We start from the raw sequence: 26,359 nt of genomic DNA, 5'->3' as shown, positions 1-26,359 counted from the left end.
GGAGGAGGGTGTTGGGGAGAGCAGACCTGCTCCAGGTTGCAGAAATGCAGGCCTAACTAGTCGGGGGAGAAGGGGAAGGGGCGGCTATTAAGAAATGCTGGTTGACAAAGTTGAGATTGGGGAAGGAAGCCGAGTCACAGGGTGCGTTTATTTAAGACCCTTTTAAACCTCCAGCTCTGAGCCCCCAGCACGAGGGGAGGCCTGGCCACCCCACTGCCTTATCCTTGCCTGGTTTCTTTAAGCTTCTGTCCTTAGTCTGCTGGGGCAGGGCTGGGGGCTCCCTGGGTTCCCTGGGCATCCATCCCTGGACACTGCAGGGTCAGACCTGGGCTGGAACAGGGCTGGGGATGCCAGCCAGACACCCAGGGACTGCCAGCCCTGCTCTGTCCTTGGGTTCTCTAGCTGCAGTTATTCCCCTGGCTCCAGGCTCCTCTGAAGTCTTAGTCAGTGTCTGTCTAAAATTTTGAATCAAGAGAATTGGTGGCTTGGGACAAAGATAAGACAGAAAAAACTGAGTGGGGTGGGGAGGCGGTGTCTTCAGCGTCTCCTCCCTGCCCTTCCTCCAACAGAGTCCAAGGCCGGCCAGGACCAACTAGAGTCCCTGCTGTCCGGTTCCCAGACCCGGGAAAAGGGCCCAGGCAGGGCCTCCCGGGGGTGGTGGAGACCCGAGAGTCTTGGTGGCGGTCTCCTGCTGCAGAAATAGGGCTTATGTCATCACCAGGAAGTGCGGTGTAGTAACCGCAGGCCCCGGAAGCGTGCCCCCCACCCTCTGCCCGAGCCAGCCCGCCTGATTGGCTGTCAGCTTTTGAAGACTGTGCCGAGGAGGGGGGCAGGGGCTGAGGAAGTGACAGAAGTGACATGTGCCCGGCTCCGGGGACAGAGGGCCGGGCTGGGGCCCCGTTTCTGTTTCTCCTTCTGGGCCTCAGTTTTTCTTCCCTGTACAATGGGATCAGCGGGCTGTTCTGGCATGTCCTTCTGTGAGGAGCAGTGTTCTGGGTGCAGTGGAAAGTGGACAGTCCTTAAAGGCTGACTCTGGAGGAGCTGAGCGTGAAGAAAATGTGAACAGGAATAAGCACTTGCTGAACACGTGCCTCGGAGGTGTCTCACTGGTTAAGCCTCAGTGACTGCGGTGAAAAGAATTCACCTGGAGCCCTGGGACTGGTTGGTGATGGACAGCAGGCAGCGGGCAGGGGAGGAAGCGCTGGGCTGGGGGGCCTGGGCGCGGTCACTTCCTGCCCACTTGCTGAGCCCCAGGCGTCACATCTTCTCGTCCCACGCAGGCCCGCAGGAGCCAGGTGCCAGGTGCCACCCCACCATGGAGACGGGCACAGGCCCACCACGGTGAACACAGGCCTCTGACCGTGAGCCCAGGGCAGCCTCGCTCCCCAGGCCCTGCTCCACGCAGCCTGCTCTGGCTGCTAACTGGCGCTTCGCCGGCGTCCCCGCGCCTGCATTTGCTCTGGCGCTTCGGGCAGGTCGTGGCTGTGACTGTGCACGTGGGGAGGCGCGGGCAGGCGCTCAGGGCGGGCACAAGCCGCCTGTGTCCACGCGCTCCTGGATGTGGGGCGCTCTGCCCACCCCCACTGGTGGGAGCCGCCCCCTGCCTTTCCTGAGCTCCACACAGCTGCCCCTGGACGCCGCTTTCCTGCCCGAGGGCCACCTCACCGCCCTGCAGGGCAGCTCCCCGACAGCCACGTCTCCGCCTGTGTCCTCCCAGGCCCTCTCCACCTTGGGCTCCTCTATCGCTTGCTTCACCCTCTAGACAAGCAGCCCCCTAGGAGGAATGGGGGCCCTGAGAGGCTGCAGGCTGGGGCTGGGACTGGCTGGGTCGGCAGCCTGGGCCCAGGGGCTGCTCCTCCATCCCGGGGGGTGGGTGGTGGAGCTTGGTGGGCGTTTGTGGGGCCTGCAGCAGGTGTCCTGTCCCCAGGGGCACCCCTGCCCTGCCCTCGCTGCTCTGGATGTGGAAGGGATGCAGGGCCATGGTTCACCATCCCTGGACCCCCAGACGCTCGAGCCCCTGTCCCTCTGCCGTGCGGGGTGGAAGCCCACTGTGCCTGGGTTGAGCCGGGAAGGGCCCCTGGGGACCGGGGTCGGGGTCTGGCGGGAGCACAGGCCGACACCTGTTGCTGTGCATTCCCCAGCAGGCGAGCGTCCCCAGGGTTCAGTCCCCGCCGAGCGGCCCTCCCAGACGACCCGGATGCCAGCACAGCTTGGGGCTCTGCAGCGTTTCCCAGGAGGTCATGGGAAACCCCTGCCAGATGCCCCAGGACGGGGTGGGGGTGGGGCAGGCCAGCCGGCAAGGCTAGGGCGCAGCTGCGTGGGCTTTCCTGGGCTGGGGACACCCCCTCCTAGGCTCCAAAGCTGGGCCTGCGGGGTGGACCGCGGAGGGGGTAGTGGGCAGTTCAGGACAGGGACCGCACCACCCCCCCGCCCCTCCTCGCACCCACGCTCCAGCTTCTCCCCGCCCACCTCCTCCCCCAGGCCTCCTTCAGCCTTTCTGGGGGAGCGGGCCCAGCTGAGACGCCGATGCCTTGGGGTTGTGGATGAGACACCCCACACCCTCCCCCACTGGACGGACCACCGGGGCATTCCGCAGAAGTCAGTGGCCAGGACCCTGGGACGAACTGAGAGAGTGAGAGGTGGAAGACATCCCCGGGAGGGAAGGAGTCCTGAACCCCAGGCTTCCTGTGGGTCCCCTTGAGTGTCTGCAGCCCTCCCTGGGCTCCTGGGAACGCGTGCAGGGGCAGAAGTCAGGCAGAGGGGGCTGCGGACCCCTTTCCCCAGGCCTGGCCTCGTAAACCCATGTCCTTTGACCCTGCTGTACAAAGCCTTCTTGTTTGGGGGTTCAGACCAGTGTTTTCCCTGAGGCAGCCTCAGGAGGACTGGGCTGGGGGAGGGCCTGGGAGCTCACAGGGCTCCCCACGCCGCAGCTCTGCAGCTGAGAGAGCTCCTGTACATGCAGGGACACATGTCACGTGTAAGGACTGCCTCCTTCCTGAGGCTCAGAAGGGAGAATCTGAACAAGCCCGGAGTCACACTCTCCTAATGGTGGAGCTGAAATCCAAACCCAGCCTGACTGTGGCCCAGCCTGCCGCATCCTCTAAGCAGCCCCGGCCTGGAGAGAGGTGGGCCGGGGAAAGATGATCCTGCCAACAGCTGCCAGAGGGCCAGAGCCGTCTGCTGGAGAGCGTTTTCACATTCACAGTGAAGACAGCCGAGGCCGGGGCAGGGGAAGCGGGGGCCAGGGACCCAGGAGGCTGCTGCCTTGCAAGAGCACGGCGCCGCCTCCGAGGCAGAGGGAGGAGGTCACCCACGTTCGTGGGCATCCTCTCCTCCCCACCCACTCCCGGGCAGCCTGCCAGCTCCAGGAAGTCGGCTGGAATCGACATCCCTGCTGTCTCACGGGAGTCTGGCTCCAAGACACCCTGGGGCTTCAGCTGACTTAGCCCATCCTGCAGGGGGTGCGGGGGCAGTCCGCCCTAAAGTAGGGTGGCAGGAGCTCCACGCATCAGCTCTCAAAAGATACCGCATCCAGTCCTAACAGAGGCGGCTTGGGTGGCGTCAGTGACCATGACTCCACGGGAGGAGGACTGCAGACCCCCCTTCCCTTCTCGCTGCTAGCCGGTCTGAATCCCTCGCTCTGTGGCTGAGTTCCCCTCTGGTCTGGCTCCATCAGTGATGGGACCAAGCTGGCCCCTGGCAGGTCACTGCATGACTGATTGCCTCACTGTGCCAGGCAGACAGGGGGTCCTGTGGCTCCTCTCTGTGTCCCCTGCCACACACACACTCCTCCACATCAGACGTTGTGAGAGCCCAGCACCAGACGGAGCCAGGCGTGGTGTGAGGAGGGGGTCATGGGATCCGGGCAGCCATCGGGGGCAGCCCACCCCAGGACGGGGTGCTGGGCATTCTCACTTCTCCAGGCACCCAGGCCCCCGGACTCCTATTCAGGGTTCCAGAAAGACATTAGGGTGTCCAGGAGGGGCTCACACCCCTGGGCTGTTTCTGAAGGGACTGGTTACGAGGTGATCTTGGCCGTTGGAGGGGGCTGCGGTTCTTCTCAAGGCCCTGGACGTGGGGCCCGCAAGCCCGAGTGACAACTCGCCTTCAGGCTGGTTCTCCCGCGTTGTCCTCCTGCTCTGACCCTTCAGTCCCATGGCCAGGAAAGATGGGCTTCCTAGAAGACCTAGCTAGCTACTGATTAGCTCTGTGACCTTAAGCTGAGTTAATATCTCTTTGAGCCCTCTTTGTAAATTGTGGGGGGACCTCCTCCTTAGAATGTGTGCAAAGTGTGGTAGGAACCCCCCTGAGAATGTGTGAAAAGTGTGGTAGGAATCCACCTTAGAATGTGCGCAAAGTGTGGCAAGAATCTCCCCCTTAGAAAATGAGGAAAGTGTGGTAGGAACCCCCCCACCTTAGAACGTGTGCAAGGTGTGGTAGGAACCCCCTGCTTAGAATGTGTACAAAGTGTGGCAGGTACCCCCCCTTAGAACGTGTGCAAAGTGTGGTTGGTACTCCCTTAGAACATGTGCCAAGTGTGGTGGGAATCCCCCACTTAGAATGTGTGCAAAGTGTGGCAGGTACCCCCCTTGGAACATGTGCAGAGTGTGGCAGGAACCCTCTTAGACTGTGTGCAAAGTGTGGTAGGAACCCCCCTTAGATCGTGTGCAAAGTGTGGTAGGTACCCTCCTTAGATCGTGTGCAAAGTGTGGTAGGTACCGTGACCAGTGACCAGCAAAGAGGCATGTTGCTCCTTATGTGCGGGGCTACTACTCCTGAGGAATTGAGTCCAGGAGGTTCCAGGTAACAGCAAAAGGGATGTCAGGCATCACAGAGCACACACCACAGCCGTAAGAATTTCCTAGGATTCTGGAGCAGTTCTTAGTTATTTTAATATCACAGCCTGAGGCTGGCAGGCGACAGTCCATGGGGTCGCAAGAGTGGGACATGACTTAGCAACGAAACCACGACCTCTTGGAGAAAAGGAAGACTTCTTCAAGGATGTGGGAGCCTGGGATAAAGACCCGGGGGCGGGTCGGTTAGGGACCTACGGAGGGGCTGGAGCCGGCTAACCGGGTGGGACGGGGTTCACCTGGAGCCGGCCACACCCGCGCACCCTGTCCCAGCCCCCGGCGGCGGGGCGGAGCCCTGCGGGGTGGTTGGCGGCTCTGTGCGGCGTCACCGAGGCCGGTCGGGAGCGGCGCGCCGCTGGCCAGGCTTTGGGGGAGGGACCCTCCCGCCTTGGCAGGCGCAGCGTCCCCGGGCCTGCCTCCTCGCTGGCTCCGCCGTCCTCCGCTTCCGCCCTGTCCTGGCTCCCGAAGAGCCGGGGAAGTGCTGAGCTCAGCGCTTCTTGCAGCCCCGGGCTCGGGCTCGCCGCCTTTGTGCCCCGCCTGGGGGGACACGAGCCGGTGTGGGGTGCGGCCCGGGCGCCCGCAGCCCTCCGCCCTGAGTGTACAGACGGCTCTTAGAATCCCCAGCCCCGGCGCCGGCGCCGTAGCGCCGCTAGGCAGTGCGCGGAGGCGGCCCCGCGGGCCCAGGCTGGACCCCTCTGCCGGAGAGCCCGGGCCTTCTCTGCGCCCCTCCCGGCCCTCTGCGTCTTGCCAAGTGGCGGATAGACCGGGCTCTGTTCTGGGAGGTTCCGGGCCTTTCTCACTGGGGCCCTGCGCCGCCCTCCACCTGCAGGGCCGGGAGAAGGGATGGGGAGGTTGGGGGAGGGCGGGGAGGGGGAAGGTTTCCGGGGCTGAGGCGGGTGGGGTGGGGGGGGGTGTCTCTGCTCAGAAATGACCCCCCGCCGTGGGGTCCACAAAATCCCTTTTGGGTTTGACAAAAACAGGCAGCACACTTTGCCAGTTTGAGTTTTCCGAATAGTGCAGTAAATCATAATTTATCGTGATCACGGAGTCTTTTCATTCCCCCTTAAATTTTGCATCGGAGGCGCGAACACCTCACTCGCCTCACCCTGGCTCCGGTTGGGGCCCACAGCACCCTGCGCCCCTGGTTCCCTTGGAAGATCCTGGAACCTGGTTCCCACCCCTGCCTGCCCTCCCGTGCCCCTACGGAGGAACAGCGCTGGCAGGGGTGCCATCCTGCCACCCTGCGTAGCCGGAAGCTGTCTCCTTCCCTCATCTGGGGCTCCAGGGCTGCCACAGAAGTGACTTCGCCTGGGGCGGGGCCAGGCTGGTCAGGAGCTGCCGCAGGCAAGGGCCGTGGAGTTCCTAGAAAGCTGAAACTGGGAAGAGATGTCCTGATGATGCAGGGAAGCAGGGGTGGCTGACCCGCTGGAGGATGGGGCAGGCGCTTGCCAAGGGCCCGTCTTTTATCTCCTGGACGCGCCCTGGGTTCACAGTCTCCCCCGGGCAGGGTGTGGTGGGAAGGAGCCCAAGGCGACTGCCCACTGGCCTGGGGGCCCCCGAAAGCCCAGCGCTCGGGTCCAGCCTGCCGGACCTGTGTCGGCTGTGGCAGGCCGCCCCCGCCCAGCTGCCCCCTGCTCCCTCAGTGGTGCCGGGCAGGGAGTTTATACGTCCATCTGGGCGCCGAGTGTCCCAGGCAGCTGGAGACGTGGAGAAGCCGCGGGCTTCAGGCTCCCGGCTTGCCTGTGCTGACTGGGCCTCAGCCTCAGCCCCTCTCTGGACAGTGGGTTGAAGTCGCTGGTGCACCACCTCCCTCAAGTGAGATGGTCTGAGGCGCCCGGCTCAGCGCTGGCGCATGAAAGCACCCATGCCCGGTTACTTGCTCATGGCCCATCCCTGGGACGAACCCTCCCCCGCACCCCGTCCGGGTCGGTGGCCTTGGGAGTGAGTGACTCATCCTGGGCTCGTGTCCTCTGGCTCCCAGCTGGTACCCCATTCTCTGGATGGTACTCACCCATCCACACCTGCCAAGGACACTGTGCCTAGAATGGGCCAGCGTGGGGCTGGCTGGCTCTGACCCCAGAGGACCCCACACCAAAATGTGCTGGACCGGGAAAGGTCCCAGGGTGAATGCCTGCTGACCTTGCAATGCCTGGACCCTCAAACCCTGGAGCCCCCTCTAGGCCCTGCCTCCTGATGTCCTTCCGGCCACCCTCTTGGGCTGGGGGCCTGGTGGGCGGAGCAGAAGCCGGCTTCTTGCTGATGGGCTCCGCCAGGCAGGGCAACGGCTCCCCCTCTGCGGCTCCTCCTGTCTCCAGGGACCCTGATTCGATTTCCTCCAATCACCAACATTGCCGTCTGCCTGTGGTAATTAAATGGTATTTGAACCAGATCCAGAAATCCCATCACAAGCAACCCACATGGCAGGGAGCTGGTGCTGGCCAGCGAAGCTGGACAGGCCTCAGAGGCGTCCGGGTCCCCCTGGGAGCCCCGGACACCCTGGGCCCCCAGGCCTGAGGTCCTGGCCCCTACCCGGTGCCCTTTGAGGTTGCTGCCCGCCTTCCCCTGGGCACGCTGGGCCCTGCCCCTCAGCTGCACAAAGCACAGGAACAAGGGAGGAGTGGAGCCCGCCCTGCCCAGGCTCCGACCCCGCTCCCCCTGGCGCCCGCCCCTGGCCGGCACCGTCTGTTTCCTTGTCCGCCTCAGGGACCAAAGTGTCCCGCTCGGGCGTGGTTGTGTGTCGGCTGCCACCACCAGCGGTCCAGGTGGGAGCACCACGGCCCGGGCATCTTACTGACGGGTCCAGGGTCTGGTCTGTAGGTCCAGAAAGGATGGGGAGGATTCCCAGCGCCCCTCCCAGCCAGAAGCTGGTCTGGGGGAGACGGGAGCTGTGCTCTCACTTCAGCCTGGCCCTCAGCAGCTGGATGGGACAGGGAGGGGGGTGGTAACCTCCCTGGGTGTCCAGCCCCTGCAGCCTAGGTGGTGTGAGGACCAGTCCTGGAGAAAGGCCAGGCCACCACCCCGCCCCCAGCCTCTTATCCCCCTCACAGCTGAACGCAGGCCGCAGGCTCGGGGGGCTTCTCACTGGGCTCTGAGGAGCCTCAGGGCTGGGCAGCCTGAGGCTGAGACAGGATGGCCCTTGGGGGCTGGCTCTGCAGGGGGAGTGCCCCGGGCCAGCCCTCACATGCTCTCTTCTCTCCGTAAATGTTGGCTTAGGGCGGGGGTGCTGACAAGCAGCTCATTGTGAGAGCCTGGCTGAGGGGCTGGCTGGCTGTGTGAGCCCACAAGCACCCCTCCACCCGGAGATTCAGGCATCGGGAGGTGCTCTCTGCCAATCCATGCACATGCTCACTGACTCACTCTCAGTTGCCATGGGGACCTCCTCCAGCAGCGGCTGCTTGCAAGAGGGGCAGGGGCAGGGGCAGGGGAAGGAGATGGCCCTGCCCACTGTCCACGCTGCGCCCCGCTTTGCCTTGGGGCCCCTCCTCTTCCTCTGTGCTGGGGAGCCCCCAGGGCCTGGGATGGGGCCCCTCCTGTGGTGGGCGCCCCTGCTGGAGGTCCCTGCCCTTTTCTGACTTTTGCCTCGACCCACTCTCAGGGTCCTGCCTGGTCCAGCCCTCTTGGCTTCCAGAAAGGAACTGGAGCTCGTGCCTGAGACTTCCCCTCGCATCTGGGGCGGGCCTTCCTGAGCGGGGGGGACCCCCTGCAGCCCCCGCAGGCCTGGGCAGAGGCACTGGTCTCCTCCGGAATGTAGCCCCCCCTGGGGGGGCAGCCGGGCCTGGCCCTCCCTTCCCTCGCTGGTCCTGGGCTTTGCCTCTCAGGAGGGGCCACCTGCCTTCTCCCCACCCCTTCTCTACGGGACGCGGACCCTGGGGCTCCGTGACCCGTCAGGAGCGTGTGCTTTGAGGTCAGTCGGACCTGGCATGTTCTGTTGCTGCCCGATCTTGGGAAAGTCAGACTCTCCCAGCCTCTGTTTCCTCAGTAAAAATCCAGCAAATAACACATACCTTGCAGGTTTATGGTAAATAATACGTAAATTCGTGTTAGGTAAAATACCTTTAACGTAGATTCAATTCCTAGGGTGCTCATGAAATGTTAGCAGCTTCTGGACTTCCTTATGGTCCGGTGTTAGGAATCCACCTGCCAATGCGGGGGACACGGTTCGATCCACGCTCTGGCGAGATTGCACATGCCATGGGGCAACTGAGCCCATGCGTCACAGCTATGGAGCCCTCGAGCCCCAACTTCTGAGCCCATGGGCTGCAATCCTGAAGCCCTCGCCCCAGAGCCTGTGCTCCACTGCAAGAGAAGCCCGTGCAGTGAGAAGCCCGCGCTCTGCATCTAGGGAAAGCCCATGTGCAGCCACGAAGACCCAGTGCAGCCAACATGCGTGCATACATAAATAAAAACGCCTGCAGCTGCTGCTTTGAGCGGTGTTGATATTATCATCACTGTTATTGTTAGGGAGGTCTCACACAGCTGCCCCCATGCTATGCTTCCTTCCTTCTCCCACTCGTGGGAGAGGAGGGACCTGGGGACAGATGCTGGCCAGCCAGATGGGCAGGAGGGTGGCTGCGGGTCACCCCCAGCCAGTCTGACCCAGGACTCCCTCCCACCCCCGCCCTGGGCAGGATCCGGCCCCAGCTGTCAAAGGAGAAGATTGAGGGCTGCCACATCTGCACGTCGGTCACCCCCGGGGAGCCCCAGGTCCTCCTGGGGAAGGACAAGGCCTTCACCTATGACTTTGTCTTCGACCTGGACACCTGGCAGGAGCAGATCTACTCCACCTGCGTCAGCAAGCTCGTGGAGGGCTGCTTCGAGGGCTACAATGCCACAGTGCTGGCCTACGGGCAGGTGAGCGCCTTCGCCTGTGGTCACCCGGGCCGCGGCCCCCGTCTGAGGGCACAGCGCTGGCCGCGGGGTAGCTGGGGTGCAGCTGGGGTCTTGTCCGTGGTCCGGGGGTGCTGGGGCACTGCTGGCTGAGACTTGGGAGAGGCCGGCGGGGACAGGCTGGAGGGCCCCGGGCTTGCTGCCCTGCCCCCAGGGTGCTGGGTAACACCTTCTCCCAACTTTGCCGACACAGACGGGGGCGGGGAAGACGTACACCATGGGCACCGGCTTCGACGTGGCCACAGCGGAGGAGGAGCAGGGCATCATCCCGCGGGCTATCGCGCACCTCTTCGGGGGCATCGCGGAGCGCAAACAGCGGGCGCAGGAGCAGGGCGTGGCCGGGCCCGAGTTCAAAGTCAGCGCCCAGTTCCTGGAGGTCTGTGGCCTTGCGGGTGGCGGGGTGGGGGTGGCAAGACTCGGGAGCCGGGCTCCCAGCAGGGTGGCAGAGGAGGCACCGCAGGGATGAGGTCCCCGCTGTGGAGGGCGTCCCCCAGCTACGCGGTGCTGGAGGCCCGCCCGGCGGGACCCTGAAGGGCCTCCCTGCCCCCGAGGGGCTCGAGGCAGGGAGAACCTGAAGGTTCCCTGCAAACTCGGATGGATTATAGCTCTGCCACCTGGTAGGCGCGATGGCACCCAGTCCTGGGGCCCTAGGGTGACCAGGACGCCCAGGCCCAGCTCATAGTGAGAACTCTGGCTCTCACCCTTCCTGGCCTCTGCTGGGCCCTCCTTCCCCTTTCTGGCTGAGGTCCTTCCTGACCCTCGTAGTCTTCTCTGACCCCAGGGCAGGAGGGTTCTCCAGAGGGGGTCTTTCTGGCCTCTGGTCCTGCCTGTCTCTGGGAGGAGGTCGGGGTGCTGAGCCCCAGGGAGGCAGCTAGCGGCTCTGGGGCAGGGGAGGGGATCCCTGGCCTCCCAAGAGACCTCTCAGAAGCGTCTCCAGAAGGTCCGTGGGCTCGGTACCTCTTACGAGGCCCAGCGTGACCAGGCTCCTGCTCTCGGCCGCCTGGCCCAGGCAGCGTCAGTCCCAGGGATCCCGGCCCCGCGGCGCTTGCTGGGTGTGGGGCCGCCCTGGCCTCTGACCGTGTCCAGGGTGTCCTCAGAGGGAAGGACGTGGCCCCCGCCTCTCCAGCCCTGCTCCCTCCTGGGCATCTGTGCACTGCTTTCCCCGTAGGGGCCCTGACTTTAGGCTGGAAGCTGCTCTTTGTCCTTCTGGACGCTTGCTTTTGATAAAGAGTCTGCCTGTGTGTGTGTGTGTACATGTTATGTGCGTAAGTATGTGTCTATACCTGTATAAGTATCTATATGTATATGTGTGCAGGCATGTGTACGTGTGTGTCTCTGTATACATATATATGGATGGATGGATGTGTTCCATCCCCGGGTCAAGAAGATCCCCTGGAGGAGGAAATGGCAACCCACTCCAGTATTCTTACCTGAAGAATCCCATGGACAGAGGAGCCTGGCGACTATGGTCCATGGGGCTACAGAGTCATGCACAGCTGAGCGACTGAGCACACCCTCACTGTATATGTCTCTACGTGTGTCTGTGTATATCTGTGTATTTGTGTATATGCATATGTGTTTGTGTGTGTATGTGTATATCTGTGTGTTTGTGTATATGCATATGTGTGTTTGTGTGTGTGCATGTGTATATCTGTGTGTATATGCATATGAGTGTTTGTGTGTGTATGTGTATATCTGTGTGTATATACGCATATGAGTGTTTGTGTGTGTATGTGTATATCTGTGTGTTTGTGTATATGCATATGTGTGTTTGTGTGTGTGCATGTGTATATCTGTGTGTTTGTGTATATGCATATATGTGTTTGTGTGTATGTGTGTGTCTGTGTGTTTGTGTATATGCATATGTGTATTTGTGTGTGTGCATGTGTATATCTGTGTTTGTGTATACGCATATGTGTATTTGTGTGTGCGCATGTGTATATCTGTGTGTTTGTGTATACACATATGTGTATTTGTGTGTGTGCATGTGTATATCTCTGTGTATGTGCATATGTGTATTTGTGTGTGCGCATGTGTATATCTGTGTGTTTGTGTGTCCCACACTGTGTATTTCTATAAACTTCTCTTTGTTTTTCCCTTTCTGCATCCTTTTGTCATAGAGAGACCCAAAGAGCAGTTCAGCACCTAGAAAGCCCACGCCAAAGGGTGACCCACAGGGATTAAATGTTGCCGTGTGTCTGTCCTGACAGACAGACACCAAGGTCCCACATCTGCACCAGGGCCTTCCGTTTCCTCTTCCCCTTCCTGTGGGGTATTTCTGTCCCTTGAAGGCCATCAAAGCCTCGGATGTCCGCGGGCTGGGACCTGCCCCCCCACACACAGGCCACTGTTGGCCGCTGACCGCTTGCTCGTCCCTCCTGCTGCCCGCCCCAGCTCCCTGCCTGGTGACAATTCCAACAGATGAAACTTGCCCTGCCAGCGATTTCAAGCACAGGACTCTCCAAAGCTGAGACCATCTGAAATGGGGGTACACTCCCAGCCAGGCTGCCTCCCACAGTGGTGTCCCCAGGCTCACTGGGGGCCAGGTCACAGGTGGCTCTCCATCCCTCACCCCCCAGAGCTCAGCTCTCCACTGAGCCCCACCTCCCCGCTTGGAGCCCCGCCCCCGCCCCCTCTCCCCGGTGCATCACATCCTCTGTCTGCAGGAGGACTCAGTCCTCTTGTTCCCACCGGTTCCTCAGCCCCCAGGGTGGAGCGCTGATTGCTGCCTCCGTGGGCTCTGCCCAGGATCCAGCTGCTCCCGCCCCGTCCAGGGGAAAGAGCCCAGAACCTGGAACCCCAGGAAGACCGGGGTGGCTAGGGAGCCACCCAGGGCCGGTTTCTGTGCCTGCAGAGCAGAGCTGGCGTGTGGCTGGAGAGAGCCCCGGGGGCCCCGGGCCATGCCCGCATACACCCAGCCCCATCTCCCGCCCGCACAGCTCTACAATGAGGAGATCCTCGACCTCTTCGATAGTGCCCGCGACCCTGATGCCCGCCACCGCAAGTCCCACATCAAGATCCACGAGGACGCCAGCGGCAGCATCTACACCACCGGCGTCACCTCCCGCCTCATCAGCTCCCAGGAGGAGGTGAGCGCCTGCGGAGCCATGGTGGGCTGGGGCGGGTAGGATGGGGGGAGCCGGGCCATGCAGCTGCTGGCCCTGACGTCCGCCCCTCCGCAGCTGATCCAGTGCCTGAAGCAGGGCGCCCTGTCCCGCACCACGGCCAGCACCCAGATGAACGTGCAGAGCTCGCGCTCTCACGCTATCTTCACCATCCACCTGTGTCAGATGCGCGTGTGCACCCGGCCCGACCTGGTGAGAAGCCCAGGGCAGACACCCGCTGGCGGGAGGGTTGTGCGGCGGGAGCCCAGGCTCTGGGCCAGCAGACCTGGGCTCGGGCTCACCCTGCCGCTTGCAAACTCGCCTTCCTCTCAATGCGGGAGAAGCAGGCAGTGCACTCAGTCTGATGCTCGGTGTGCACGAGGCACCCCCAGCCACGCTGCCCCTGGGGCCCGAGGGCAGGGGCTGGGAGCAGAGGGGCCCATGCCGGCTGGCTTCCCCACAGGTGAACGAGGCCGTGAGCGGGCTTCCTGATGGCGCCCCTCCTGCGAGTGAGTACGAGACACTCACTGCCAAGTTTCACTTCGTGGACCTGGCCGGCTCCGAGCGGCTGAAGCGGACAGGGGCCACGGGCGAGCGGGCCAAGGAGGGCATCTCCATCAACTGTGGGCTGGTAGGCACGCAGCGGCAAGCACAGCTCAGCCTCAGACCCTCCCCAGGCCCGCCTCAGGCCGGCTGCTGGCCGGGGCGGGCCGCTGCCCTGACCCTGACTGCCCACTGTCACCAACTCTCACATCTGCCTCTAAACCCTCGGGGAGCCTGAGGGCTGCTGGGGTCAGCGGGCCAGGTCTACCCTCCGGGCTCTGTCCTCCCCCCCGTGCCTCTCGAGCAGCGGTCTGTCTCCGCAGCTGGCCTTGGGCAACGTGATCAGCGCCCTGGGGGACCAGAGCAAGAAGGTGGTGCACGTGCCCTACCGAGACTCCAAGCTCACCCGGCTCCTCCAGGACTCGCTGGGCGGCAACAGGTACCCGCCGACACCCGGGGAGGGGCGGGGGTGGGGGAGCGCAGGGGCCTGCCGGTGTCCGGGTTGGAGCGGTAAGGCCCAGTGGACAAGGGGCCCGCCCGGCCCTGTGGGCCGCAGGCCTGGAGGTGCCTGCCGGCCACTGTGGTCGGACCCGGCTTCGTCGTCTGCACGGCAGGAAGGGGTATCCTAAGGAGGTGGTAGAGGCCGAAGGGGACGCAGAGGCCGCATCACAACCCTCCTCCCCCCTCCCCCGCCGCCTGCTGGCCGCCTCGCCTTGGTCACCACTGTTGGAGTGGAGACCCAGGCCAGGTGGTGCGGAGCCCCAGCTCCAGGCTCTGCCCAGGTCCTTAGGGCCCCCAGCCGGGAGCAGGATCTGCTCTGAAGTGATGCCCCCCGGGCCGGCTGTGCGCTCGACCTTCATTCCACAACCCCCGCACTCCCCAGCCAGACCATCATGATCGCCTGCGTGAGCCCCTCGGACCGCGATTTCATGGAGACGCTCAACACGCTCAAATATGCCAACCGGGCCCGCAACATCAAGAACAAGGTGGTGGTGAACCAGGACAAGACCAGCCAGCAGATCAGCGCCCTGCGGGCCGAGATCGCGCGCCTACAGATGGAGCTGATGGAGTACAAGACGGTGAGTAGGCCCCGCCCCCTCCCAGGGCCCGCACCCTGCACCCCTCCAAGGCCCCACCCCAACCACAGGCCCCGCCCCTCCAGGGCCTCGCCCCTCCAAAGGCCCCCTCCCCTCCCACCCAGGCCCCCCCCTTCACAGTTCCAAACCCCGCCCTTCCGGCCCCGCCCCACCCGGGCCCCGCCCCCTCCCCACTGGGCCTCACGCTCCACATGCCAGTCTTGGTGGCCAGGGCCCGGCTCACCGAGTGACGGGAGCATCGTCGGAGCTCTCAGGCTTACAGTGTCAGACAGAGAGGTGCACATCCTGATTGCACAGGTCTCACGTGTAAGACAGGTGCTCTGCGGGGTTTTATTCTGCCGCATGCGCCGTGTTGGACCAGAGGAGACTCAGGCTGCGGCACAGTACCATGAGGACAATTGACGGGACCACACGAGTGGTCCAGCGTACCTGGGGGTGCTGCAGGGGAGAGGGCTGGCCCCCTCATTCAGGTGGCCAGGGAGGGCCTCAGGGAAGAGAGGCCTTCATTATGGGAACAAGTGAGATACCAGCAAAAGGAAATGGGGCAGGCATCCTCAGGTGCCAACAGGCCACAAGCAAAAGAACAGAGAAGGGAAATGAAGTGCTTTGGGGAAGCATCCCATTCTAAGGCAGAAGTCACCAAGCAGCGGCCCCTGGCCCGAGCCTAGCACACAAGTGGGTTTTGGTTTGACTGGCCCTTTGCTTTAAAAGAATGCAGGGGTAGTTGTCACTTTTCTGAAAATTAGGGAGTTTCTGTTTTCTTTAAAACTTTGAAGCTCTAACAGTGTGGCACCAGGCTGGCTGGAGTGGCCCAGGGGCGGCCCCTTCTGGGCTGCGTGCAGCTCCGTGTGCTGCAGTGCCCCTCGCCCTGCCGCCTTACACCTGCCCCCCTCATTCGTGCCCACCCCAGCTCTGGGTTTTGGCCCTTGGGTTAGTGTTTGTGGAGACAGGAAGCTGAGCAGTGGAGAGGGAGGTGGGTTGAGATTGTGAAGGTCTGGAATGGCTGGTCACGAAATGTGGACTTTCTGTTGTCACGGGGGCCCTGAAAGGTTTCTGAGCCCTGGGAGACGAGAGCTAGCAGGGGGAGCTGACAGGGCTACTGTGAGGGGGGAGAGGCGGGGGTGGTGGGGATGAGCACTGTGACCCCCCCCACCCTGCACCCCGTCCCTGACTGCCCCCTCTCCCGCCCCCCTGCTGCTCCCAGGGCAAGAGAGTGATTGGGGAGGATGGCGCCGAGGGCTACAGCGACCTGTTCCGGGAGAACGCCCTGCTGCAGAAGGAGAACGGGGCGCTGCGCCTGCGGGTGAAGGCCATGCAGGAGGCCATCGACGCCATCAACAACCGCGTCACCCAGCTCATGAGCCAGGAGGCCAACCTGCTCCTGGCCAAGGCCGGTGAGTCAGATGCACCAGGCGGGCGGGCCCCTGCCCCCACACCCTGCCCCCACACCAGCCCGGGACGTTGGGCTAACAGGGCAGCCGGCTTTTCCTTCCTCTGTAAATGCAATCGCACGTACTGTCCATGATGCTTTACTTTGCATGATGCTGTGTTAAACACACAAGCCCACTTAATTCTCTTAAGCCGCGTAGTGTTCCATATGTGGTGGTGATGAGTGATTTACCGTAACAGCCTCTGTTGATGGACATTTGCTTGTCTCCAGTCTTGCTGTTACCAGCACACCGGGGTCTCTGCACCCACAGACAAGCCCCTCTCTGATAGAAACTCCTCCTTGGACAAGGGCATGTGCACTGCCCTGTTCAGGGCACTGATAGGAGACCACAGCCTGGAGCTAAAGGGCCTCCCTGTACTTACCTTCTTAACTGTCCCTGCCCCCTGCATCCCCACAGGAGACGGCAATGAGGCCATCGGTGCTCTGATCCAGAACTACATCCGGGAGATCGAGGAGCTGCGGTGAGTGGACACCCGCACACTTGGGAGCCCAGGATGAAGGCAGGGCCGCTCACCTCCGCCCCCACCCCGCAGGACCAAGCTCCTGGAGAGCGAGGCCATGAATGAGTCCCTGCGCCGCAGCCTCTCACGGGCCTCAGCCCGGAGCCCCTACTCCCTGAGTGCGTCCCCAGCCGCCCCGGCCAGCTCCATGGAGGACGCCTCTGAGGTCATCCGCCGAGCCAAGCAGGACCTGGAGCGGCTCAAGAAGAAGGAGATCAGGCAGCGGAGAAAGAGGTGAGGGGAAGCTCTCCCCAGGCGGCCCGAGGACCCCGTGCTCAGGGGCCGTGTGCACCCAGGTGGCCTAGGAACTCACTGAGCGAGGCTGCTGTGGACAGAAGCCCCCACCTCCAAATGCTGGATGTCCCCTGAGGAGGAGGGGGAGGGAGGATCCCACCCGGGCTTAATTCTGGGCTGGGGGCTAGGGAAGAGCATTGGACCCCTGCAGAGCTGGACCCAATCCCACCCAGTGCCTGAAACTCTTCCCCCGCCAGCTCTCACCCTGCGCACTCACTCAAGGCAGGTTAGCCCCCTAACCTGTCCCTCCTTCACTCCTGGGCAGCCCAGAGAAAGAGGCCTTCAAAAAGAGGGCAAAACTCCAACAAGAGAACAGCGAGGAGACCGATGACAACGAGGCCGAAGAGGTGAGGGACCCGCCCCCTCAAGCTGCCCCCATGTCCCTGCCCAAGTGGGTCTCCACAGACATCCTTGTGCAGGGTGGGGGAGGGCTTGGGTCAGCCTTCGGTGGGTCCTGTGCCTCCCAGTATCTGACTGGTTGCCACGGTGACGTCCATCCCTCAGCCCCTCATCGCAGTTAGGTGATGCAAGCGGGAGGCTTCTCCGGGTGGGACTCTCCCAGGAGAGAGGGTGGGGAGAGAGCCCCCCTGCCATGGCCCACCCCACTCCCCACCCTCCTGATGGTGCCTGGTGCCCAGGAGGACGAGGAACGAGAGGAGAGCGGCTGTGAGGAGGAAGATGGCCGGGAAGACGAGGACGAGGACTCGGGCAGCGAGGAAAGCCTGGTGGACTCCGACTCTGATCCAGAGGAGAAGGGTGCGTGGTCCTGGGCGGGGGACCCGAGGCAGGGCTGCCTTCCACGGGGGCCCAGAGAGACTGCTCGGGGCAGTGGCTGTCCGACATCCAGGCGGGAGCTCAGATGTGCAACCCATCATAGCAGAAACTTACTGAGCACATGTTGGTGCCCGGCTCTGAGCTGGACTTAAGCCCGTGAACGTGCCCAGCCTCCCTGTCCGCATGACCACCCTGAATGGACATGTTAGGACCCCTCCCTTGGTCACCACCGAAGAGCAGTCCCACAAAAGTTGGTGGTCCACCCCTGGGTGTGGGGGATGCAGAGCTGGGCCTTGGACCGAGGCCTGGCTGTTCCGAAGCCCTCTCCTCTAAGCGGGCCGTGGGTCCCTCAGCTCTGACCCAGAGTCCTGCCAGCTGCTCTGCGTCCTCTCCCCCCTGCAGCCCTGCCGGCTCCCAGGTCGTCCGCAGCGGGTGGGCATCAGCTTCTGGGGCTCAGCAGGGGCGGGTGAGACGCCTGGCGCCCCCTGGTCCTGGGCCCAGCCCTGCACTTCTGGGCTGCTCTTTCAGGGTGTCCCCACCAGGCAGCCCCTGCCCACCGTGGGGTGAGTCATTTCCCCTCGCCGCTGGTCACTGAGTGGTCACGGCTGGCCAGAGGAAGGCCCTGTCCCCATCCCCTCGACCCGGGCCCCCAGCACCTCAGCCAGCCTGTCTCTGCGCCCACAGAGGTGAACTATCAGGTGGACCTGGCCGACCTGACGTGCGAGATCGAAATCAAGCAGAAGTTGATTGATGAGCTGGAGAACAGCCAGCGGCGGCTGCAGACTCTGAAGCACCAGTACGAGGAGAAGCTGATCCTGCTGCAGAACAAGATCCGGGACACGCAGCTGGAGCGCGACCGCGTGCTGCAGAACCTCAGTGAGGCCCCGCCCTGCCCTGCGAGGCCCCACCCATCACGAGCCCCGCCCAACCCACCGCGAGGCCCTGCGGCACTTACCATGAGGCCCCGCCCCACCGTACATATTAGAAGCCTTTCTATCTCCAGGCACAGGAAGGTGACACCTCCGTCTTTTCTTGAATTCTCTCCTAGGATGTTTCCTTTTGTTCCGTTTACACATCTACTTCTCACAAGGTGTCTTCTGTACATCACTCTCAGCCCGTTCATCCTGTCACTATTCAGTCATTCACTCACTCACACATTCACTTACTCAGCACACATCCATGGAAGAGTCTTGCAGAGCGGCCCTTGTTCTAGGCGCCAGAGTTGTCGGAGCGAGCGCTGTAGTGGGGAGAGGCAGACGGCAGGAAGTGGTGGATTCTATAGCATGTCGGGGTGCCAAGTGCCATTGGAGAAAGCAGCAGGGAAGGAGGCAGGGCGTGCTGGGGAGGGGGTGGACGTGTTGGAAAGGGTGGTCGTGGAAGACTCGCTGAGAAGCGGGGGTCTGAGAATGACGGAGGGGAAGAGCATTGCAGGCAGAAGGAGCAGAAGATGAAGAGGCTCTGGGGCGCCCCGATGACTGGGCATGGTGGGAGGGCACTGTAACAGCAGAGGAGGCCAGAGAGAAATGGCCAGACGTGCCGGTCATTTTAAGGACTTCTGCCTTCTTCTCTGAGGGACGTGGGAAGCTGGGGCTTTGAGACTCGTGATGTAAATTTTGAAAGCACTCTGACGAGATCGCTCCAGCTGCTGTGCAGGGAAACGCAAGTGGAAGTTTGAGACCTGCTAGGCAACTGTTATAAAGGTCCTGGTGCGCGATGGTGCGGGCAGGAGGTGGTGAGAAGCCGTCAGATTCTGGATACATTTTGAGGATGCAGACAAAGGGCTTTGTTGGTTGATTGGTGGGAGATTAAGAGAGGGGAGCCAAGGATGTCTCCAGTACGATGTTAGATACTGAGATGAGGAAGACTGCTGGGTGAAGGGGTGGGTTTGCACTTGTTAATCTGCCATGTCTGTTGGCAGATCAGGTCAAGAGTGGAGAGGCTTTTTTCTTCTGCCAGAGCCCCTGTCACTCTGTCTTCTCTTACTAACACTTCCCCTCCCCACTGGTCCAGCCCTCTCCTCCAATCATGGGTCAGAAGCGAGCCAGCGGACCTGGTCCTCAGGCCCCTCATAGGAAGCTGGCGAGCATGGGCTCAGAGATCTCAGGATGAATCACTTCTTTAAGGTCCCTAGAATGTCCTTGGGTGTCTCCTAATCCAAGCCCCTCCTTGTTCACTAGAGGGAACAGGCTGAGGAGGGTGTGGCTCACTAGCATCACGCAGTGAGACCTCCCCCTGGCCCTGTCCGAGCCCAGGGCACTGGGGCCCGGGGACCTGCGCCAACGCTGCCCCACTGCACGCAGGTACCATGGAGTGCTACACAGAGGAGAAGGCTAACAAGATCAAGGCGGACTACGAGAAGAGGCTGCGGGAGATGAACCGGGACCTGCAGAAGCTACAGGCCGCGCAGAAGGAGCATGCGCGGCTGCTCAAGAACCAGTCTCGCTACGAGAGGGAGCTCAAGAAGCTGCAGGCCGAGGTGGCTGAGATGAAGAAGGCCAAGGTGGGGGCCGGGGCCGGGGATGGGGCCAATGCGGGGCCAGGGTGGGATCAAGATGAAGACAGCCTAGGTGGGAACTGAGGGCTAAGATGGGGCTGGGGGCGGGGCCAAGATGCAGAGGACCAAGGTGGGGCGGGGCCGAGATGAAGAGGGCCAAATTGGGCGGGGCCAAGGTGGGGTTGTGGGCGGGGCCGAGATGTAGAAGGCCAAGGTAGGGGATGGGGATGGGGTCAATGCGCTGCCAGGGTGGGGCTGGGGGCGGGACTTGTGGGCCGGGCCGAAAGGAAGAAGGCCAAAAGGGGCGGGCTGAGGGTATAGGAGGCGGAGTGTAGTCTCAAAATCCATTTGAAAGTGAAGAAAAGTGTTAGCTGCTCAGTCGTGTCCGACTCTTTGCCACTCCTGCCAGGCTCCTCTAGTCCATAGAATTCTCCAGGCAAGGATACTAGAGTGGGTAGCCTTTCCCTTCTCCAGGGTATCTTCCCGACCCCGGGATCGAACCCAGGTCTCCTGCATCGAAAGCAGATTCTTTACCATCTGAGCCCCAAAAATCCACTTACTGTGTTAAAAATAACCACTGTCAGCGTGGATGCTCATCTTGACACTTGGCATTGTCTGGTTCGACTGTCCTGCTCCTGGACCTTGTCCTCTTAGCTAGAGGTTGTGCAGGATGAAAGCACAGGACCTCCGAGGACCCCCAGGGACCCCGACCAGTGCGGTGATCTCCAGTCCACGCGCAGTGCTCGAGTCCTTGGGTCTGGGCCGCCTCCACCTGCGGACGCCGACCGGGGTTGCGGAGGATGCGGCGGACTTGGTCAGCGGGCGCCCTCTGGCGGCAGGAGGGAGGCCTTAGGCCTTGGTTGTCCCTCTACGGGACTCTCTGGAGCTCCTGGATCGGTTCCCAGGGGAAGTCTGCCTGCTTCCTCTCTGTACGCTTGCAGGTTCCCTGGCTAAGCCTCTCCAGGTGCCCCGACCAGTGCGGGCCGCCGTCATCTCAGGGGAGGTGATGCCACTGTAGACCTTTAGGAGGGAGGATCCTCCTGTGGCTCTGAAAACTGGAAAAATTATATTAATGTAATAATGCCCACGACGTGTGGGAAGGACAGAGGGTCCCTGCGTGTTCCTGGGCTTCACTCTCAGCTTGTTCAGCTCTTCAGCAGGGACCCCCCCCTGCTCTGCTCAGCTCACTTAGTTCTTGTGAGCCTGGGGGAGAGGCTGAGAAGAGCACCCTTGGGCTGTTCCAGCAGTGGGCGTGCCCAGGAAGAGTGCAGGGTTTCGTCAGAAGGACCCGGGGCCGCAGGCATGGACTCTGGTCAGATGCCACAGTGCCAAGGCCAGGACCCTCCCACTGCAGTTGAGGGGCGCCCGTGCTCACGGAGGTGCCCTTGGGAGTGGGGATGCCCAGAGCAGGGCCACCACGGGTCCTGATGTCACATGCCTGGAGTGTTCCTGCCGCTCTGAGACCGCCACCCTGTGATGACCCCCGTGGGGCTCAGCCACACAGGCAGAGTTGGGCAGATGGGCCTTCGTCCCGAAAGACACATTCCTCCCCAGGAAGCCTTGGGCTCTGGCTCTGGCCCCAGAAGAGGGCTGTCACGTTGGGGTGCATGCTGGACCCCCCATGTGTGGGGCTCAGGTCCGCTTCCAGCCAAGGCTTGGCTCACTGTAGCCAACCCCAGCCCTTTGGGGCAGCATTCACTCTGGACCCACAGGCCCAGCAGCAGGGAGGCCCCCCTCCTCTCTGTAGCTCCTCCCAACACAGCCACCAGCTCCCGGCCAGCCTCCCTCCCTGCCGGGCCGTGTCCTCTCCTGACTGTCCTCGGGGCAGGCTGGTGACGATCCTGGGGTGCCTGAGGCTTCAGTGGTAGCAGAGGGACCGCCCTGCCCGATTCTCATGTCCCCATCTCATGGAAGGGGGCTGACCCTGTGCCCTAGAGGGAGAGGTGCCACCAGGCCCCAGGGGCTTGCTCCCTGTCATGCCGGGTCACCTCTGGCTGCCCTGACGATGCCCTCTGTGCCAGGAACTCAGCTCCAGACTCTGTGCTTGGGGGCCTGCCCTGCCCTGACCCACTGTAGTACCACCCCCACGGCTGTGGTAAGAGCTGGATTTTGAAGCAAAATGACCCGGACCACAAGCCTGGCCACCCATTGCTGATTTTATGACTTTAAGTCATTTAGTCTCTCTGAGACTCATTTGCTGTTTATAAAATAGGAGTGATACCACTTCTCTCTTATGACTATTACGAGGGTCTGGGCATATAGTGTGGGCTCCATCCATGCTCCTGGTTTTTACGGTCACCGTGAGCCTCAGCTCCATCCAGGCAGGATCACCTGGCTCCGGCCATGTGGGCCCACACCGGCCGGGCCCTGGCGGTGGCTGCAGGTGGGGCCACCAGGGCCATGACCAGAGCCATGGGGGCCGCTGGGCCTGCTGCGTGGTGACACCCAGCCAGGCCGGCAGGAAGGCCATTCCTTTCGGGAGATTGGCCAGGAGGTGGGTCAGTTTAAAGTTCTGTGGAGAGTAGGGGACAGGCCCGAGGCACGGCCCCTGGCCTCACAGCCATAACCCCCATACACAGGTGGCCCTGATGAAGCAGATGCGGGAGGAGCAGCAGCGGCGGCGGCTGGTGGAGACCAAGCGAACCCGGGAGATCGCGCAGCTCAGGAAGGAGCAGCGGCGGCAGGAGGTGAGGGCGCCTCCAGGCCCCGGCCTGCCTCCCCACGCACTGGTGCCCCTCCTGACCACCCAGGCCCCGGCAGGCCGTCCTCGGCGGTGAGGAGGTGCCTGGAGGCAAGCGCGGCCAAACGCGGGAGGGCAGGTTGGCTGCGGGCGCCCAGCCTGCTCCCGTGTGGTTCCGAGGTGTGCCTGGAGCCCCGCGCCGGCCAGAACCCAGCACGCCAGCCCTAGCGTCCAGCCTGCAGAGAGGCCCACGGGGCCCAGCCCTCTGCCCCAGGCTCCTCGCCCTGCCCTGGTGGGAAGAAGAGGCCGAGAGACGTCCCCTCCAAAGACCGGGTCCCCTTTCCCTGCGACTTCTGGCTGCACAAGGCTGCCCTCCAGAGCCGGTGCGGCGGACCCGGCTCAGGGCTTGAGCGAGGGCTCCACCCCCTTCTCACCCCCAGTTTCAGATCCGAGCTCTAGAGTCCCAAAAGAGGCAGCAGGAAATAGTCTTGAGGAGGAAGACTCAGGAGGTGAGTGCGGGCCCCTGCCCAGCCCCCAGAGCAGCCCCCCTCCCGCCCCCGCCAAGTGCTGACCCTGGGTTACCCCGTGGGGGTGCTGAAGCCAGGGCGGGGGTGCGGGGGGGAAAAGGCTGCTGCTGGTTCCGGTCCGGATGCCCAAGATGTCAGTTTTTAAAAAGAGAAGTCTCTTTTTTGTTCATTTCACATCAAAGACCCCTTGGCCCTTTCTCCATCCCAAACCCAGGCCAGGACAGAGCGGCCCCCATATTCTCCCCACCTAGCACCCCCAGGCTGGGCCTTTCTGTGAGCCTGGGAGCATCCCGCCCAGTGGGCCCCTGTCCTCTGGACCCCTAGGTTTCTGCACTAAGGCGTCTGGCCAAGCCCATGTCTGAGCGGGTGGCAGGGCGAGTGGGACCGAAGTCACCCATGCTGGACTCGGGGGCCGAGGTGTCGGCCAGCACCACCTCGTCCGAGGCCGAATCGGGGGCCCGCTCCGTCTCCAGCATTGTGCGCCAGTGGGACCGCAAGATCAACCACTTCCTGGGGAGTCACCCTGCGCCCACAGTGCCTGGTGCCCGCCCTGCCAGGTGAGGAGGCCAGGCACCTGAGCTTTGAGGGCCAGGGGTGGGGCCTCAGAGGCTCCAGGTGAGGGACTCCGCACAGCGCAGAGGCTAAGAGTGGTCTGCTCTGGCCCCTCTGCCTGTGCCTCCCCCAGAAAGAAGTTCCAGAAGAAGGGGGCCAGCCAGAGCTTCAGCAAGGCTGCCAGGCTCAAGTGGCAGTCACTGGAGCGGAGGATCCTGGACATCGTCATGCAGAGGATGACCATTGTCAACCTGGAGGCCGACATGGAGCGGCTCATCAAGGTGGGCCCACCCCTCCGTCCCCCGCCCACCACTCCCTGGGCGTGGGGGGCGGCAGCCTGAGGCCTCGCCCGCCTCCCCAGAAAAGGGAGGAGCTCTCCCTCATGCAGGAGGCACTGCGCAGGAAGCGAGAGCGGCTGCAGGCCGAGAGCCCTGAGGAGGAGAAGGGGCTGCAGGAGCTGGCTGAGGAGATCGAGGTGCTGGCGGCGAACATCGACTACATCAACGACAGCATCGGCGACTGCCAGGCCGCCATCGTGCAGCTAGAGGAGACCAAGGTGCCGGGGCCGGGCGGGCCGCGGGGCATGGGCGGGGCAGCGGGACAGCCACGTGACGCGCCCTCTGCCTCCCACCCAGGAGGAGCTGGACTCCACGGACACGTCGGTGGTCATCAGCTCCTGCTCCCTGGCTGAAGCCCGCCTCCTGCTAGACAACTTCCTCAAGGCGTCCATTGACAAGGTGGGCGGGCCGCTGGCCTCCCGGCGGACGGGCGCCTGCGGAGCCTGCCCTGGGGTGGAACGCTCACGGCTGGCTGCCCAGCTGCGTCACTCACGAGGGGATGCTGAAAAGTGGGGGTGACGGCTGGCCGTGCAGCTTTAATGAGGCAATGTGGCCAGGGGCTTGGTGTGGTCACCGCACACAGCAGGGCCTGAGACCATAGAGGGGGAGACAGCAGCTTGTGTGTGTGTGTCTGTGTGTTTGTGTGTATGTGTGTGTGTGTATCTGTGTGTGTGTCTGCCTGTGTGTGTCTCTGTGTGTCTGTGTCTGTGTGTGTGTGTCTGTGTCCGTGTCTGTGTGTATCTGTGTGTTTGTGTGTGTCTGTGTGTGTCTGCCTGTGTGTGTCTCTCTGTGTGTCCAAGTCTGTGTCTGTGTGTGTGTGTCCGTGTCTGTGTGTCTGTGTGTGCCTCTGTGTGTGTGTCTCTGTGTGTCTGTGTCCGTGTCTGTGTGTTTGTATCTGTGTGTGTATGTCTCTGTGTGTCTGTCTGTGTTCATGTCTGTGTGTGTGTGTCTCTGTGTGTGTGTCTCTGTGTGTCTGTGTGTGTGCATGTCTGTGTATGTATGTCTCTGTGTGTGTCTGTGTGTGCGTCTCTGTGTGTCTGTGTGTGTCCATGTCTGTCTATGTGTGTGTGTGTCCGTGTCTGTGTGCGTGTGTCTGTGTGTATGTGTGTGTATGTCTGTGTGCCTGTGTGTGTCTCTGTGTCAGTGTCCGTGTGTGTGTGTCTGTATCTGTGTGTGTTTGTCTCTGTGTGTCTGTCTGTGTTCATGTCTGTGTCCGTGTCTGTGTGTGTGTGTCTGTGTGTGTCTCTGTTTGTCTGTGTGTGTCCGTGTCTCTGTGTGTGTCTGTCTGCCTGTGTGTGTCTCTGTGTGTCTGTGTCTGTGTCCGTGTGTGTGTCTGTGTGTGTCTGTGTCCATGTCTGTGTATGTGTCATTTTGTGTGTGTCTCTGTGTGTATGTGTCTGTGTCTGTGTGTCTGTCTCTGTTTGTCCGTGTGTGTCCGTGTCTGTGTGTGTGTGGCGGGGCAGCAGGAGCAGACAGATGGACATGCTCCTCCCAGGGGTGGGATTGGTGCTGAACAGCAGGTGTGTCTCAGCGCCCATGCCCGCTCTGACGGGGCCCAGGCTGTGGGGTGGCTTCCTTCCCCTGGGGCTGTGCCTGCAGGGCACCTCCGGACAGGGCAGGAGGCTGCCCTCCTCCACCCTCCCTCCCCCCAGGGAGCTCTCTCAGCTCTGCTCATGGGAGGGTGTTCCTCTGCTGGGCTCTTGTGACCAGCATCATGGTCGGGGGCCTGAATGCACACCTTCATCCCTCCCAGTCCTGGCGGCTGGAGGCCAGAGATGAGGTGCAGGAGGGGCTGGCTTCCTCGGGGCCTGTCTCCATGGCTTGCAGGCATTGCCTTCCCTCTCCTGTGGTCGCCCCTCTGTGTGTCTGTGTCCTGATCTCCTATGAGGACACCAGTCGTGGGGATTAGGGCCCTGCAGGGACTTCATTTTAACGTAACCGTCTCTTTTGTGCACGTGTGCTAAGTCGCTTCAGTCGTGTCTGCCAGGCTCCTCTGCTGTGGGATTCTCCCAGCAAGAATACTGGAGTGGGTAGCCATGCCCTCCTCCTGGGGATCTTCCCGGTCCAGGGATCGAACCCATGTCTTTTATACCTCCTGCACTGGCAGGCGGGTTCTTTGCCACTAGCACCACCTGGGAAGCCCTGATCATCTCTTAAAGCCCCTCATTTCCAAATGCAGTCCCCTTCTGAGGTCCTGGAGTTACGTCTGCATTTGCGTCTGGGGACCCTCTACAGCCACACAGGGACCGTGCCCCCAGCGTGGATG

At 62.4% G+C, this 26,359-nt stretch overlaps 1 protein-coding gene across 1 annotated transcript in view; it reads left to right on the top strand.

The window, feature by feature from the left end:
* KIF21B (kinesin family member 21B) overlaps window positions 1-26,359 on the top strand; it is a 39,943-nt gene that overhangs the window by 2,914 nt on the left and 10,670 nt on the right. Inside the window, exons 2-21 of the mRNA XM_055583822.1 lie at window positions 9,482-9,704; window positions 9,934-10,116; window positions 12,680-12,829; window positions 12,923-13,057; window positions 13,308-13,475; window positions 13,711-13,826; window positions 14,271-14,466; window positions 15,689-15,878; window positions 16,332-16,395; window positions 16,468-16,668; window positions 16,994-17,075; window positions 17,367-17,484; window positions 18,187-18,378; window positions 19,803-20,002; window positions 22,576-22,683; window positions 23,117-23,185; window positions 23,528-23,760; window positions 23,889-24,036; window positions 24,117-24,311; window positions 24,391-24,492. Of these exons, the coding sequence (XP_055439797.1) occupies window positions 9,482-9,704; window positions 9,934-10,116; window positions 12,680-12,829; window positions 12,923-13,057; window positions 13,308-13,475; window positions 13,711-13,826; window positions 14,271-14,466; window positions 15,689-15,878; window positions 16,332-16,395; window positions 16,468-16,668; window positions 16,994-17,075; window positions 17,367-17,484; window positions 18,187-18,378; window positions 19,803-20,002; window positions 22,576-22,683; window positions 23,117-23,185; window positions 23,528-23,760; window positions 23,889-24,036; window positions 24,117-24,311; window positions 24,391-24,492 (3,073 nt within the window). The remainder of the gene's footprint in view (window positions 1-9,481; window positions 9,705-9,933; window positions 10,117-12,679; window positions 12,830-12,922; window positions 13,058-13,307; window positions 13,476-13,710; window positions 13,827-14,270; window positions 14,467-15,688; window positions 15,879-16,331; window positions 16,396-16,467; window positions 16,669-16,993; window positions 17,076-17,366; window positions 17,485-18,186; window positions 18,379-19,802; window positions 20,003-22,575; window positions 22,684-23,116; window positions 23,186-23,527; window positions 23,761-23,888; window positions 24,037-24,116; window positions 24,312-24,390; window positions 24,493-26,359) is intronic.

Source organism: Bubalus kerabau, chromosome 5, assembly GCF_029407905.1.
Source record: "Bubalus kerabau isolate K-KA32 ecotype Philippines breed swamp buffalo chromosome 5, PCC_UOA_SB_1v2, whole genome shotgun sequence".
NCBI classification, from domain to species: domain Eukaryota; kingdom Metazoa; phylum Chordata; class Mammalia; order Artiodactyla; family Bovidae; genus Bubalus; species Bubalus kerabau.
The sequence above is the reverse complement of the archived record's forward strand: the minus strand, read 5'-3'. Positions and strand labels throughout refer to the sequence as shown.